Here is a 13305-nt window from a genome sequence, read left to right on the forward strand (position 1 = left end):
GATTGTGTGGCTGTGGGGAGGAGTAATGAGGAGAGAGACTCGTGGAGGAGAGGAGAGATGGAGATGGGACTGAGAGAGGCAGAGATAGATTATGGTGCTTTTCATCTCATTTCCCTGCACATTGACAGATATGACGATGCCTTCGCGCTGATGAGGAACAATACAGATACACTGCTCTACTTTGGGAGAAAAAAATTATGATTTGAAATGATGCAAATTTTATTTCAAAAGTTTGGGAGAATTTAAGTGGGTTATGAATAATGAATAATTACTTAGCCTTTTTTGTGAAATTATAATTATTCTGAAAAAGTGAATTACTCTTTTATGATTAATTCAGCAAATAGTTTATTTACGCCCTTTATGGTAGAGCAATTCTGTGGGGTTTTTCCAGACCGATAACGAATCACCTCGAGAAAAACAAGTTCAAAAGTTTTGCTGTGTTTCGCTCACTGTGACACTGAATATAAGAGGGCTTCTTCTGGTCTTTCAAAAGGGGAATCTGATATTTGAATGTCCTCAGCAAGACCCGAGTGTCATTATAAGTGTTATTCTCCAGCTGCTCAATTCCTGTTGAGCCAGAAGTGTATTTTGATGCCTGAACCATAATAATTATCCCCTCTTGCTATACAGCAAGCCCCTCTATAATAACAATGTTCAACTTCTCCCCAGTCAGTCTGTTAGTGTTTCATCTAAGAGTGTAGATTAGTGAGGAGAGGCACATTAGTCTGTTAGTGTTTCATGTAAGAGTGTAGATCAGAGAGGACAGGCACGCTGCATCTCCTTCCCAATGGGCACAAATTGGTCAAATCAACGTTGTTTCAATATTGTGACGTGGAATCTAGGTGGAAAATACATTGGATTTGCAAAATGTAATCAACGTAAACTGTTATTTTATGGGTTAACCGCAGGATTATGTCATTATGTTAACCAATTTTCAACATAGACAAACCTTGTATAAATGATGTTGAATTTTTACCTTTGAAACAATGTCAGGTCTTCAACGTTGTATCCACTATCTGAAAAAACAACAGGCTGGGCAGCACCTCCTGCTGCAGAGTTGATTTATCTACAGCTATCCATTTAGTCTCAAATCCGGGGTTTTAACCAAGCCCAGCTTTGATATTTGTCACTGACTACTACCAATGTGCAGTGGCGACCCGTCATTCAGGGCAGAGCCCCACTTGTTTTCAGCCCTACATTTTTAGCAAAGAAATATCAAATACATTTGGGGGGGGCGTTTCCTGTTTGCATGTTCATTTTGCATTAATGCGTGTCACATATCAGTTTGCAAACAGGGTAAAATAAATGTAAAAAAATCATTGAGTTAAATAAAGCCTCCATACAAAGCTGGTCTCTTTTTTGTTTTCTTGAGTAAGGCAGCTACAAAATGCAGGTGCTTCAGCCTAGCTCAGTGCTTTCTGTGGTGGTGGGGCTGCCAGCGGACAATACGGAGCTTAGGGGTTGGCAATGTTCTCTAGTTGACCCTGTAATCATCTAATATTGTAAGAGCTTGATATTGTCTGCTTATATGCCCCCTTTATTTATCCTACAGTTCTGACTTGGTGTACAGGGAGAATACTGTAAGAACGGCCCTTGTTCTGAATTCTGTTGCTGTACATTTCAAAAGTGCTGAACAAATAGATATATTGACTTTTTCCGTCCTCGCTCGCTCATTAATGCCTTAATCGAAATTACGGATTGCCTCTTATCCGATTGTCAGTAGAAACCACATTTGTTTAAGCAAGTCAGCCATGTTTTTTTAAAGGCAGTAAATGAGGCTGAATTAACTGTTTCGCTGCCAGACAAGGCTCCACTGATAGCCAGGTGTAGCAGTGGTAAGGTGTTGGGACTCTGCTGTTGGGACAGCTTTATGTAGGCCCTAACAGTTTGTGGGCACCCTTTGTCACCGTTATAGTGCAATAAAGGTATTTGTTTAGTTTTGTGTTGTGTAGTGACTTTGCTGGCATGCATCCTGGAAATGTTTGTGTTTGTTTGCCCCACCAAGATTTACATGCTAAAATCGCCACTGCCAGTGTGCTATCGTGAGAATGATTATTGAGAGATCTCACTGTTGCTATCGAAGTCATTCCAAAGGGTAGGTATAACAGAGCAAATTAAATGTAACCATGTTTTATAAGTCATATACTGTATCATCAATGATACTATTTAGGCGTATATCACATTTGCAAAGTCATCAACAGCTGTTGTTTCAATTCAACCCAGGGTTCAACTAAAAACAGACAATACATGTCCTGGGGTTTCAACCTTTGGTTCATTTCTCATTTCATCTTCAGGTTAATCATTCAAATGTTGGATTCACGTCACCATCTGAACCAAAAATCGAGGTTAAAGAATAGGACTAAATCAAGTTTGACTTGTTTCGATTTAATCCTATTCTTTATCTTGGATTCTGAGATGGAGATGTGAATCCAACATATCAGTTATTCATTTGTAGACAAACTGGATATTGAATTGTGTTTGGTTGTCAACGCAACTAAATATCACCAGATGCCCTTTAAATAAAGTTTGATTTGATTTAGTCATATTCTTCAACTTAGGTTTTTGGTTGAGACGTGAATCCAGCATATCAATTATTAATTTGTAGACAAAATGAAATTAAAGCCAGACTAACAAAATATACATCTCCTTCAAATGTTGATATTTTGTTGCATTGACAACAAAACACAAATCTAGATCACTTTTGAAATGCAGTAAATAGCCTATTAACTTGTCGACAAGTTAACAAATTATATGTTTGATTCACGTCTCTAACTAAACAAAAAAAAACAAGTTTTGTGATTTTGGCAATGAGGCCCTTTATCTACTTACTTCCCCAGAGTCAGATGAACTCATGGATACCATTTTTATCTCTGTGTCCAGTATGAAGGAAGTTGGAGATAGTTTCGCAAGCCAATACTAAAAAGCGTTAGCAGATACTCATAGACTTCCAGGCATTGTGCTAAGGCTAGTTATCGATTACACTAGCGCTAGTTAGCAAACTACATGCATAGACGTAAAAATTATATCCACAAGTTCCTCTGACTCTGGGGAAGTCGATAAAGGGCTTAATTACCACAATCCCTAAGTAGTAATTTAAAGAATAGGATTAAGCCAGTGGCTCAGATGAAACTATCCAAGCATTAGATACATTTCCCTTTAAAGCGTCAGTCAAAAACGTGATTTCTTTCCCCCTGTATTTGTTTTGTATTTTTGTTTAAAAAAAATGACTGAAAAATCAACAGGAATTCATCAAAAAAAAATGTTTTAATTTAGTAAATATATTCCCACAAATAAAATGTATGTCTCAATGTAGTCAAGCTATGAAATTATTGTTATTTTCAAATATAATATATTGTTGGGCTTAGTTGTTGTCAATTTGCAGTTTACAAAATATTATTATAATTTTCCAGCCCCCCCAACCAAAATCTCAGATAAAAATCGTCCTGTGGCTGAATCTAGTTGCCTACCCATGCTCTCCAGACTCTAGACGATCCTATCCGCCAATTATGGCTGTGTATGTAAATAAATGTATCAACATGCCCACACAATCAGTATTTCAATGGCTAAAGGAGGCTCATGAAAATAAATGATATAATATTATATTTGGAGTTATTTTCATGAAATAAATGCACTTTGATTTATTAGACATACAGTGATTTAATATTTAACATATAAAAAAATATATTTTAAATGTTGATATTTGGTTGAGTAACCAAACAAACACAATTCGATATGACTTTTGTAAGACAGTAAATAGCCTAAAGTTAGGTTATCTAACAAACTAATAAAACAGTATTTATTCAACCTTAAAATGACTAACACATCCAAAGCCACATTTTGAGGTTACTGTAATTATTAATGTTTTCTAATGTAGGCCTAATCATAGAAAGAGTGCATATTCAAGATAGCATTCAAAGGTTGCAGGTCTGTGGAGATCTTTTTCTGTAATAATCTGTGCATAATCTCAAACAGCATCGATCACTTGCCATATGTATTTTCAATGTAGTATCAACAGCAATGTGCATGTCATTTGGTTGTGATGAAGCACAGTGAGAAAACTGAAGTAGAAATACAAAATATCTGTTTGTTGTGCTTTTAAATGGTTGAAAGCGCAGGAATAACACATTTAGATGACAACTGAATCAAAAATCAGACATGGTTTTTCCATTGTAATTTGGTTGTCCTTTTAGATGGTTGAAAGCATAGTGATAGATAACACATTAGGAATTCAACAAACTCCTGTGTTTTTTGTTGTTGCTGTTGTGGGTGAATAAAGGTTCAAGTCTCATTGATCAACGTCGCAACCAAATATTACCGACATTTCCATGTTGAAATGACGTGGTGTGCGCAGCGGGTTGTAACTTCCACTGACAGCGTTGCCACGGTTATTGTGCCATTCGTGTCAATGGGGGGACATCTTGTACTTCTACAGACATTACATTACAGTTGCTTTATGCTTTAAGATTTCAATATGAAACAAATTGCCTGTTTTATGTCCTGTAAGACCAGCACGCACTCCTCTTACAGACACAGTGTCATTTCTCCATATAATGACTCCCATCTCTGCACACCGCTTTCAATCTTCCATGGTAGTTTCCCAGCCCTCTAGGCATACACGGCTGCTCTGGAACAGCCAAGCATAGATTGTATGCAATAATCTCATTAACACGTGTGATGAAATATTTATATCCATTAGAAATGACATGAGCACTGATCGTATTGTTAAGATCCGGTCGAGAGGAAAACACAATAGCTATGCCAAAAGGCATATTTAAATGTGTGCTCAGTGGAGGGAATCGAGCGACGTCAAAGTCAAACCTTCAGATTCAACAAATGATATACGGCATAATCCAATGTGTCTGACAGATTTCTAGGTCACCCGGAGCCATCTATCTAACCAAGGTCTGTGTGTTGTGTGATCTGTCATCAGGTGAGCGAGAATGCCAAGCAGGACCTGAAGGATGGCTTGTCTCTGTACAACACAGACAACAATGTAGGCCTCAGGAACGCATGGAACATCATCCAAGCAGAGGTATGGAGTATGTGACATTCTAGGATCATGACCATTCGTGAACAATCCACTTTCACATGTAAAACAGCAAAATAACTTTCATGTGGACTTACAGGGAGCGTACATACGTAATTACAATAGACTAACCTACTGACGTATTTATCAGAATTGTTTTAAGGACTCTTTGGACGGGTAGCACAGGTAGCACTAACTTCTGCCGTCGCCCTCCGTGTGTGTGTCCTGCAGTGGAAGTGCTGTGGGGTGGTAGGGTACACAGATTGGCACGAGGCCCTCAAGGAGAAGGTGGTGCCCGACCGCTGCTGCCAGGAGCACTACCAGGAGTGCGGACGCAACTCCACCAACATGTTCTGGACACGGGTGAGTGGGCACACTGGACACCAGGCGGACACAGGGCAGTCACTGTCATGAGATGTGGATCCTCTGGAATAAATTGGAGGCTTATAGGTCATATATTAAACAATCAAATGTGATCAATGTCACAAGCATGGGAAACCAAAGAGCATTTTTACACCAGAAAAGCCTATGTCTTTGACCCAATGACCCTTTGACCCAACAATGTAATAAATACATTTCATATATGGTATCGGAAACATATATATATTTTTTGTGTGTGTGAAGGTCTTGGGTAACATCAGAATATGACAACAAAAAAATTTAACACAATAGCATTTTCAATAGTTTACGTTACTGTGGCACATGCTCATGTTTGGAGTGCATGGAACAGTGGTTATCATTGGAAAACGTTTTATTTGGAAATAGAGCTTATCTCTTTAATTTTGAGAGTTATTTGGCAATGGTAAGGGTTTTGGTAACCTCATAATCTGATCTTTCTGATAATATATAGGAATCAAAACATTTTACCTGCATGTAACTATGTAGGAGGATTTGAAAAAGTTATTTTTTTGCGCTCAAAAAAAATAAATACAAGAAATCCTCTTAAATCTGCTTATAACACATTCCGTTTGTGATATCGAAAAACATTTTTTACAACATATGTGAGTTAAATAGACTTATATAGGAAAAGTCAAGGACGGAGGGTGGCATGACGTAAACATGGACTCACTTGGCTCTTCTAGTGCCAATAGAAGAGTGAACAGATTCTTTCTGCTCAGACAAAAGGTGCATCTAAAAGAAGTATATATTTCAAATGACTATACAATAGTTACTTTGCAAGTGTGTTGAGGTAAGGATTGTATTGTTTTGAACATCATTTTGATTTTAAGTATCCTAACATTGCTTACTTTGCATTTTGCTCACCGTGTGAACTTTTTCTTTCATTATGCCTAAAACAGCAGTTTGATTTTACAGCACAAAGCTTCAGGGTCTACATGTTCCCTATATTTCTGTACTGCAGAATGGGAGATTCCCTATAATAAGAGGTGTGCAACCTGTGCCTAAAGATGGGTTTGAGTTCCATGTAAATCTCTGCAATAGAAAGTTGGAGACTTTTATTTTCATCACCAACTTCAAACATCAACTATCTGAGCAGCTAACCGATCACTGCAGCTGTACATAGTCCATCTGTAAATAGCCCACCCAATCTATCTACCTCATCCCCATACTGTTTTTATTTATTTACTTTTCTGCTATTTTGCACACCAGTATCTCTACTTGCACATCATCATCAGCTCATTTATCACTCCAGTGTTAATCTGCTAAATTGTAACTATTCACTCCTATGGCCTATTATTGCCTACCTCCTCATGCCTTTTGCACACACTGTATATAGACTTTCTTTTTTCTACTGTGTCATTGACTTGTTTGTGTTATTGGCTTGTTTATTGTTTACTCCATGTGTAACTCTGTGTTGTTGTCTGTGTCACACTGCTTTGCTTTATCTTGGCCAGGTCGCAGTTGCAAATGAGAACTTGTTCTCAACTAGCCTACCTGGTTAAATAAAGGTGAAATAAAAAAAATAATTTAAAAAAGCCCCTTTTCAAATGTTAAGAACAAACGGTTTGTGTTTTTAACTAATGCAAACATCACCATGTGAAGATACTTGTAAATGTGTGTGTATGTACAGTGCCTTGCGAAAGTATTCGGCCCCCTTGAACTTTGCGACCTTTTGCCACATTTCAGGCTTCAAACATAAAGATATAAAACTGTATTTTTTTGTGAAGAATCAACAACAAGTGGGACAAAATCATGAAGTGGAACGACATTTATTGGATACTTCAAACTTTATTAACAAATCAAAAACTGAAAAATTGGGCTTGCAAAATTATTCAGCCCCTTTACTTTCAGTGCAGCAAACTCTCTCCAGAAGTTCAGTGAGGATCTCTGAATGATCCAATGTTGACCTAAATGACTAATGATGATAAATACAATCCACCTGTGTGTAATCAAGTCTCCGTATAAATGCACCTGCACTGTGATAGTCTCAGAGGACCGTTAAAAGCTTAGAGAGCATCATGAAGAACAAGGAACACACCAGGTAGGTCCGATATACTGTTGTGAAGAAGTTTAAAGCTGGATTTGGATACAAAAAGATTTCCCAAGCTTTAAACATCCCAAGGAGCACTGTGCAAGCGATAATATTGAAATGGAAGGAGTATCAGACCACTGCAAATCTACCAAGACCTGGCCGTCCCTCTAAACTTTCAGCTCATACAAGGAGAAGACTGATCAGAGATGCAGCCAAGAGGCCCATGATCACTCTGGATGAACTGCAGAGATCTACAGCAGAGGTGGGAGACTCTGTCCATAGGACAACAATCAGTCGTATATTGCACAAATCTGGCCTTTATGGAAGAGTGGCAAGAAGAAAGCCATTTCTTAAAGATATCCATAAAAAGTGTCATTTAAAGTTTGCCACAAGCCACCTGGGAGACACACCAAACATGTGGAAGAAGGTGCTCCGGTCAGATGAAACCAAAAGTGAACTTTTTGGCAACAATGCAAAACGTTATGTTTGGCGTAAAAGCAACACAGCGCATCACCCTGAACACCCCATCCCCACTGTCAAACATGGTGGTGGCAGAATCATGGTTTGGGCCTGCTTTTCTTCAGCAGGGACAGGGAAGATGGTTAAAATTGATGGGAAGATGGATGGAGCCAAATACAGGACCATTCTGGAAGAAAACCTGATGGAGTCTGCAAAAGACCTGAGACTGGGACAGAGATTTGTCTTCCAACAAGACAATGATCCAAAACATAAAGCAAAATCTACAATGGAATGGTTCAGAAATAAACATATCCAGGTGTTAGAATGGCCAAGTCAAAGTCCAGACCTGAATCCAATCGAGAATCTGTGGAAAGAACTGAAAACTGCTGTTCACAAATGCTCTCCATCCAACCTCACTGAGCTCGAGCTGTTTTGCAAGGAGGAATGGGAAAAAATGTGCAAAACTGATAGAGACATACCCCAAGCGACTTACAGCTGTAATCGCAGCAAAAGGTGGCGCTACAAAGTATTAACTTAAGGGGCCTGAATAATTTTACACGCCCGATTTTTCTGTTTTTGATTTGTTAAAAAAGTTTGAAATATCCAATAAATGTTGTTCCACTTCATGATTGTGTCCCACTTGTCGTTGATTCTTCACAAAAAATACAGTTTTATATCTTTATGTTTGAAGCCTGAAATGTGGCAAAAGGTCGCAAAGTTCAAGGGGGCCGAATACTTTCGCAAGGCACTGTATGTGTGTACAGTATACTATATATTATAAGTATTTTGTTTTATTAGTTGTATTAATAGTTCTAGTTGTATTATTCGTTCTAGGTCTATTAGTAGTTTTACAACAATGTATTATTATTATTATTATTTCATTGTTATTATTATTAGATACTAGTTGGCAATACATTTGCAGAATGACCTTGTCTCTCAAATACATCGTTACAGTTCGCTAGCTAGTGAATTTCTTTGCCATATTAGCATTGACATGAAATCAGTCAAAACACCTCAAAAGCTGACTTCTGCCCCATGGAAGCACGCACATTGTTTTCGTGACATTGTCAGCCAACCCATCTATTTCAACAGCTGAAACTGTCACTAACTTCCCCACCACATGGTTGTCACTAGTTAACACAGCTACAATGTCTTAATTATAATAATACATCATAATAAGAATACATTTAATTTGAATAGAGAATTTCATTACAGAGTTGTCTCATCATTAGGTTGCTACAACCTAGCTTATGAATGCAAGTTTACTACGTACGCTAGGTGCACAGGTCCAGAGAAATTAGAGTAACCAACTTGACAGACATTGGCACATTCAATACCGCCTTCATACCCTTGCCTGCATCTAGATGATCTAGGGTGTAATCATTAGTCCAACAGTTGCAACGAGAGTTTCTATTGGACAAATTCAGGTATGTTTATCCCCGTTTCGTTCCGTTTGCTTCCTTTTAAGAAACGTTTTTCAACAGAATTGATTTAATGAATACACCCCTGATCACACGCAAACATAATTCACTTTCATAGCAGCCACATACTGTAGCATGATCCCTTTGGTAATTGTATCATTTCATCTCGCATCTATGCGCTCTCCTCCTCACCCTTCGCTTGTGGACTTCCGTGCACAACATGTCAGCTGTCAGTGACCGCTACACACAGCCTACATCGCTGTCTCCATATTATAACGTCATAGTCAACATAGCTACTAGAACTAACACGTTAGTAAACCCGCAACAATCATGCAGTACAGTGTACAGTCAGCAAGGAGGTTAGCAGTTACACCGGCAGGCCCTGGTGGCAAGAAATTAATACAACCAAAAGCTTACCTTGACATGGCAGAGTAAAAGTGTTGGATAGGCATAGGCAGCTAGCTTACTAACTAACGTAGCATCCCTCTCTGTTTGAGCAGGCTAAACTAGCTAGCTGCATTCGCTAGCTAAGTAAGGGAAAGTGAAAAAAACATGAAATATACAGTAGCTAACTCTCGCTTCTCCTTCCTTTTTGAAAAAATGTATTTACTCAAAACTGTTCAACTATTGTCTTTCTCTCTTTTTTTTTTAAGTCAGTTAAGAACAAATTCTTATTTTCAATGACGGCCTAGGAACAGTGGGTTAACTGCCTGTTCAGGGGCAGAACGACAGACTTGTACCTTGTCAGCTCAGGGATTCGAACTTGCAACCTTTCGGTTACTAGTCCAACGCTCTAACCACTAAGCTACCCTGCCGCCCCAAGTACTCACCAAATCTTATGCACTGCTGTGCTAGCTAGCTGTACTTTTGCTTTCAGTACTAGATTCATTCTCTGATCCTTTGATTGGGTGGACAACATGTCAGTTCAAGCTGCAAGAGCTTCGATAGGTTGGAGGATGTCCTCCAGAAGTTCTGATAATTACTATGCAAATCTATGGAAAGGGGTGAGAACCACGAACATCCTAGATTTTGTATTGAAGTGAATGTACCCAGAGGAGGACGGAAGCTAACTGTCCTCCGGCTACACCATGGTGTAACCCTACAGAGTGTTGTTAAGGCTACTGTAGATCTCTATTGCAAAACAGTGTGTTTTAATCAATAATTTGGTGACGTGAATATGTTTAGTTTTATATAGTTTTACATTTAGTAGAGTGTATGGCTTAAACGATTTTCCGGGCCTTCCTTCCACACCGCCTGATACAGATGTCCTGAATAGCAGGGAGCTCGGCCCCAGTGATGTAGTAAGCTGTCTGCTGTAGTGCCACGCGATCGATGGCGGTGCTATTGCCATACCAGGCAGCGATGCAGCCAGTCAATATGCTCTCAATGGTACAGCTGTAGAACGTTTTCAGGATTTGAGGGCCCATGCCAAACTTTTTCAAGTAGTAGTGACCTGTGAATGAACCTGTGATTGATAACATCTAACAATATACATGAACCAGAGATGATAGCTACAGAAGGGCCACTTCAGTGATTTTACTATCTTTCCTCCCCAACAACCTTGTGCGTCCGAAATATTAAATGTCTTGCCATATTCAAAATTGAACGATCCAAAGTGTTTTCCAATTGCTGTTTTTGACAGAACGTTATTTATCTCCATCGAGTGACTCTTACTATTCTTCCATATTTCCTCCATCACCCCCTATTCCATCTTTCTTCTATCTCTCTCTCTCTGTCAAGTGCTAGTGTCTGCTCACACTTCTATTGTTGTCCCTCTGTCCCCTAGGGCTGCTATGAGAAGGTGGAGGAGTGGCTCGATGACAATAAGCATCTCATGGGAACCATTGGCATGTGCATCTTGGTAGTGCAGGTAAGCAGTAAGCTCTCTCCATGAAGCATGTGTGTGTGTGTGTAACTTCACAGCCATACTCTCCCTGTGAGAGACAGGCCAGTAATAAAGTCCATGCTCAGTGGGCGTAGTAGTATCTACACATTCTGCCGTACTGAAATATCGAAGATGGTGTCTGGTGTTCCCTGGTCCTGTTTGAGAAAATCATAGCACCTTGGCTCTGTGCCCAACGCTGGAGCCAGACACCAGGAAGTGATATAAGACCTGATAAAGAGATCTCAGCATGCTGCATCCCTATGTTCCTCCTGTCTGTCCTTTCTGTCTGACTCTGTCTACCATAAAGTACCTGTCTGACTATCTTTTCTCGTGGTATGTCTCTCTGACTACCCTAAAGTACCTGTCTGACTATCTTTTCTCGTGGTATGTCTCTCTGACTACCCTAAAGTACCTGTCTGACTATCTTTTCTCGTGGTATGTCTCTCTGACTACCCTAAAGCACCTGTCTTCCCAACCTGTCTGCCTCCTTGTCTACGCTTCCTGTCTTGCCTACCTGTCTAACTCCAGCTGCCTCTCTGCTCTTCCCTACCTACTCTGTGTCAGAGGCAGGAGAGCCCAAGCTCTTTAACGTATAGAAGTAGAGTTGTCACCATGATTTTAGACTGTACCACAGGGCTGGTCTGCACTCTCTCTGCTCACACACATGATCAAATCCCAAACACGCCTGCATAGGGTGTTTTTGAGAGAGGGATAGAAAGAGAGCAGGAGAGAAGTAGAGGAAGAGAGAATGAGAGAGATATAATGAGGATATATAGAAGGCTGAGCCTGCAGCAGCAGAAGGATAATATACTGTACATAGTTTACTTTTCCTTTGACCTTTGGCCTGACCCCACCACCAAACATTCCCCAGCCCATTACTGAGAGAGTAGCAGAAATGGGTCTCATTAAAAGGCAGTCTGCAGAGAGATTCTTTTTTTTTTTTTTTTTTTTTTACCTTTATTTAACCAGGCAAGTCAGTTAAGAACATATTCTTATTTTCAATGACGGCCTGGGAACAGTGGGTTAACTGCCTGTTCAGGGGCAGAACGACAGATTTGTACCTTGTCAGCTCGGGGGTTTGAACTCGCATCCTTCCGGTTACTAGTCCAACGCTCTAACCACTAGGCTACGATGGCCTGTGTGGTCCAGCGGTTAGTGTTGGCACACGTGTATCCCTGTGCCGGCATGGGTTTGAATCCGGTCCACTGCCTACTGCCCTTCGACTCAAACTCCTGTCTTTTCTGTATTCACACTATTGTCCTATCTGCTTAATAACAAAATATGGAACCTAGAACCACAGATAGACTTTGCTTCAGACCTCTACTTTGCTCTGTAGAGTAAGCTGGAGAAAGCTGGGGAGAGTCCGCATGAGTTAAAAACCTCTCTGGGATATGTGGGACGGTGGCGTCCCACTTGGCCAAAAGCCAGAGAAAATGCAGAGCGCCAAATTCAAATAAATTCCTATAAAAATGTAACTTTCATGAAATCACACATGTAAGATACCAAATGAAAGCTACACGTGTTGTGAATCCAGCCAACGTGTCAGATTTCAAAAAGGCTTTTCGGCAAAAGCAAACAATGCTATTATCTGAGGATAGCACCTCCATAACCAGAAGAGAGAAAACATATTTCAACCCTGCAGGCGCTACACAAAACGCAGAAATACAAATATAAATCATGCCTTACCTTTGACGAGCTTCTTCTGTTGACACTCCAATATGTCCCATAAACATCAAATGGTCCTTTTGTTCGATTAATTCCGTGCACATATATCCAAAATGTCCATTTATTTGGCGCGTTTGATCCAGAAAAACACTGGTTCCAACTTGCGCAACGTGACTACAATATATCTCAAAAGTTACCTGTAAAGTTTGCCAAAACATTTCAAACTACTTTTGTAATACAACTTTAGGTATTTTTTAAAGTAAATAATTGATAAAATTGAAGACGGGATGATCTGTGTTCAATACAGGAAGAAAACAAACTGATGCATGCTTTCTGGTCATGCACCTCTATGAAACAGTACACATGAAGTGACCCTAGTTCAAGATGGCCGTACTTCTTCATTACACAAAGGAATAAC

At 39.6% G+C, this 13305-nt stretch overlaps 1 protein-coding gene across 3 annotated transcripts in view; it reads left to right on the forward strand.

Annotated features, from left to right (window-relative positions):
* tspan9a (tetraspanin 9a) overlaps positions 1-13305 on the forward strand; it is a 286905-nt gene that overhangs the window by 266090 nt on the left and 7510 nt on the right. For all 3 annotated transcript variants that reach the window (XM_035798258.2, XM_035798259.2, XM_035798256.2), the window contains 3 exons: positions 4931-5032; positions 5258-5389; positions 11124-11207. In XM_035798258.2, the coding sequence (XP_035654151.1) occupies positions 4931-5032; positions 5258-5389; positions 11124-11207 (318 nt within the window). The remainder of the gene's footprint in view (positions 1-4930; positions 5033-5257; positions 5390-11123; positions 11208-13305) is intronic.

This window comes from Oncorhynchus keta, chromosome 22, assembly GCF_023373465.1.
Source record: "Oncorhynchus keta strain PuntledgeMale-10-30-2019 chromosome 22, Oket_V2, whole genome shotgun sequence".
Lineage (NCBI taxonomy): Eukaryota > Metazoa > Chordata > Actinopteri > Salmoniformes > Salmonidae > Oncorhynchus > Oncorhynchus keta.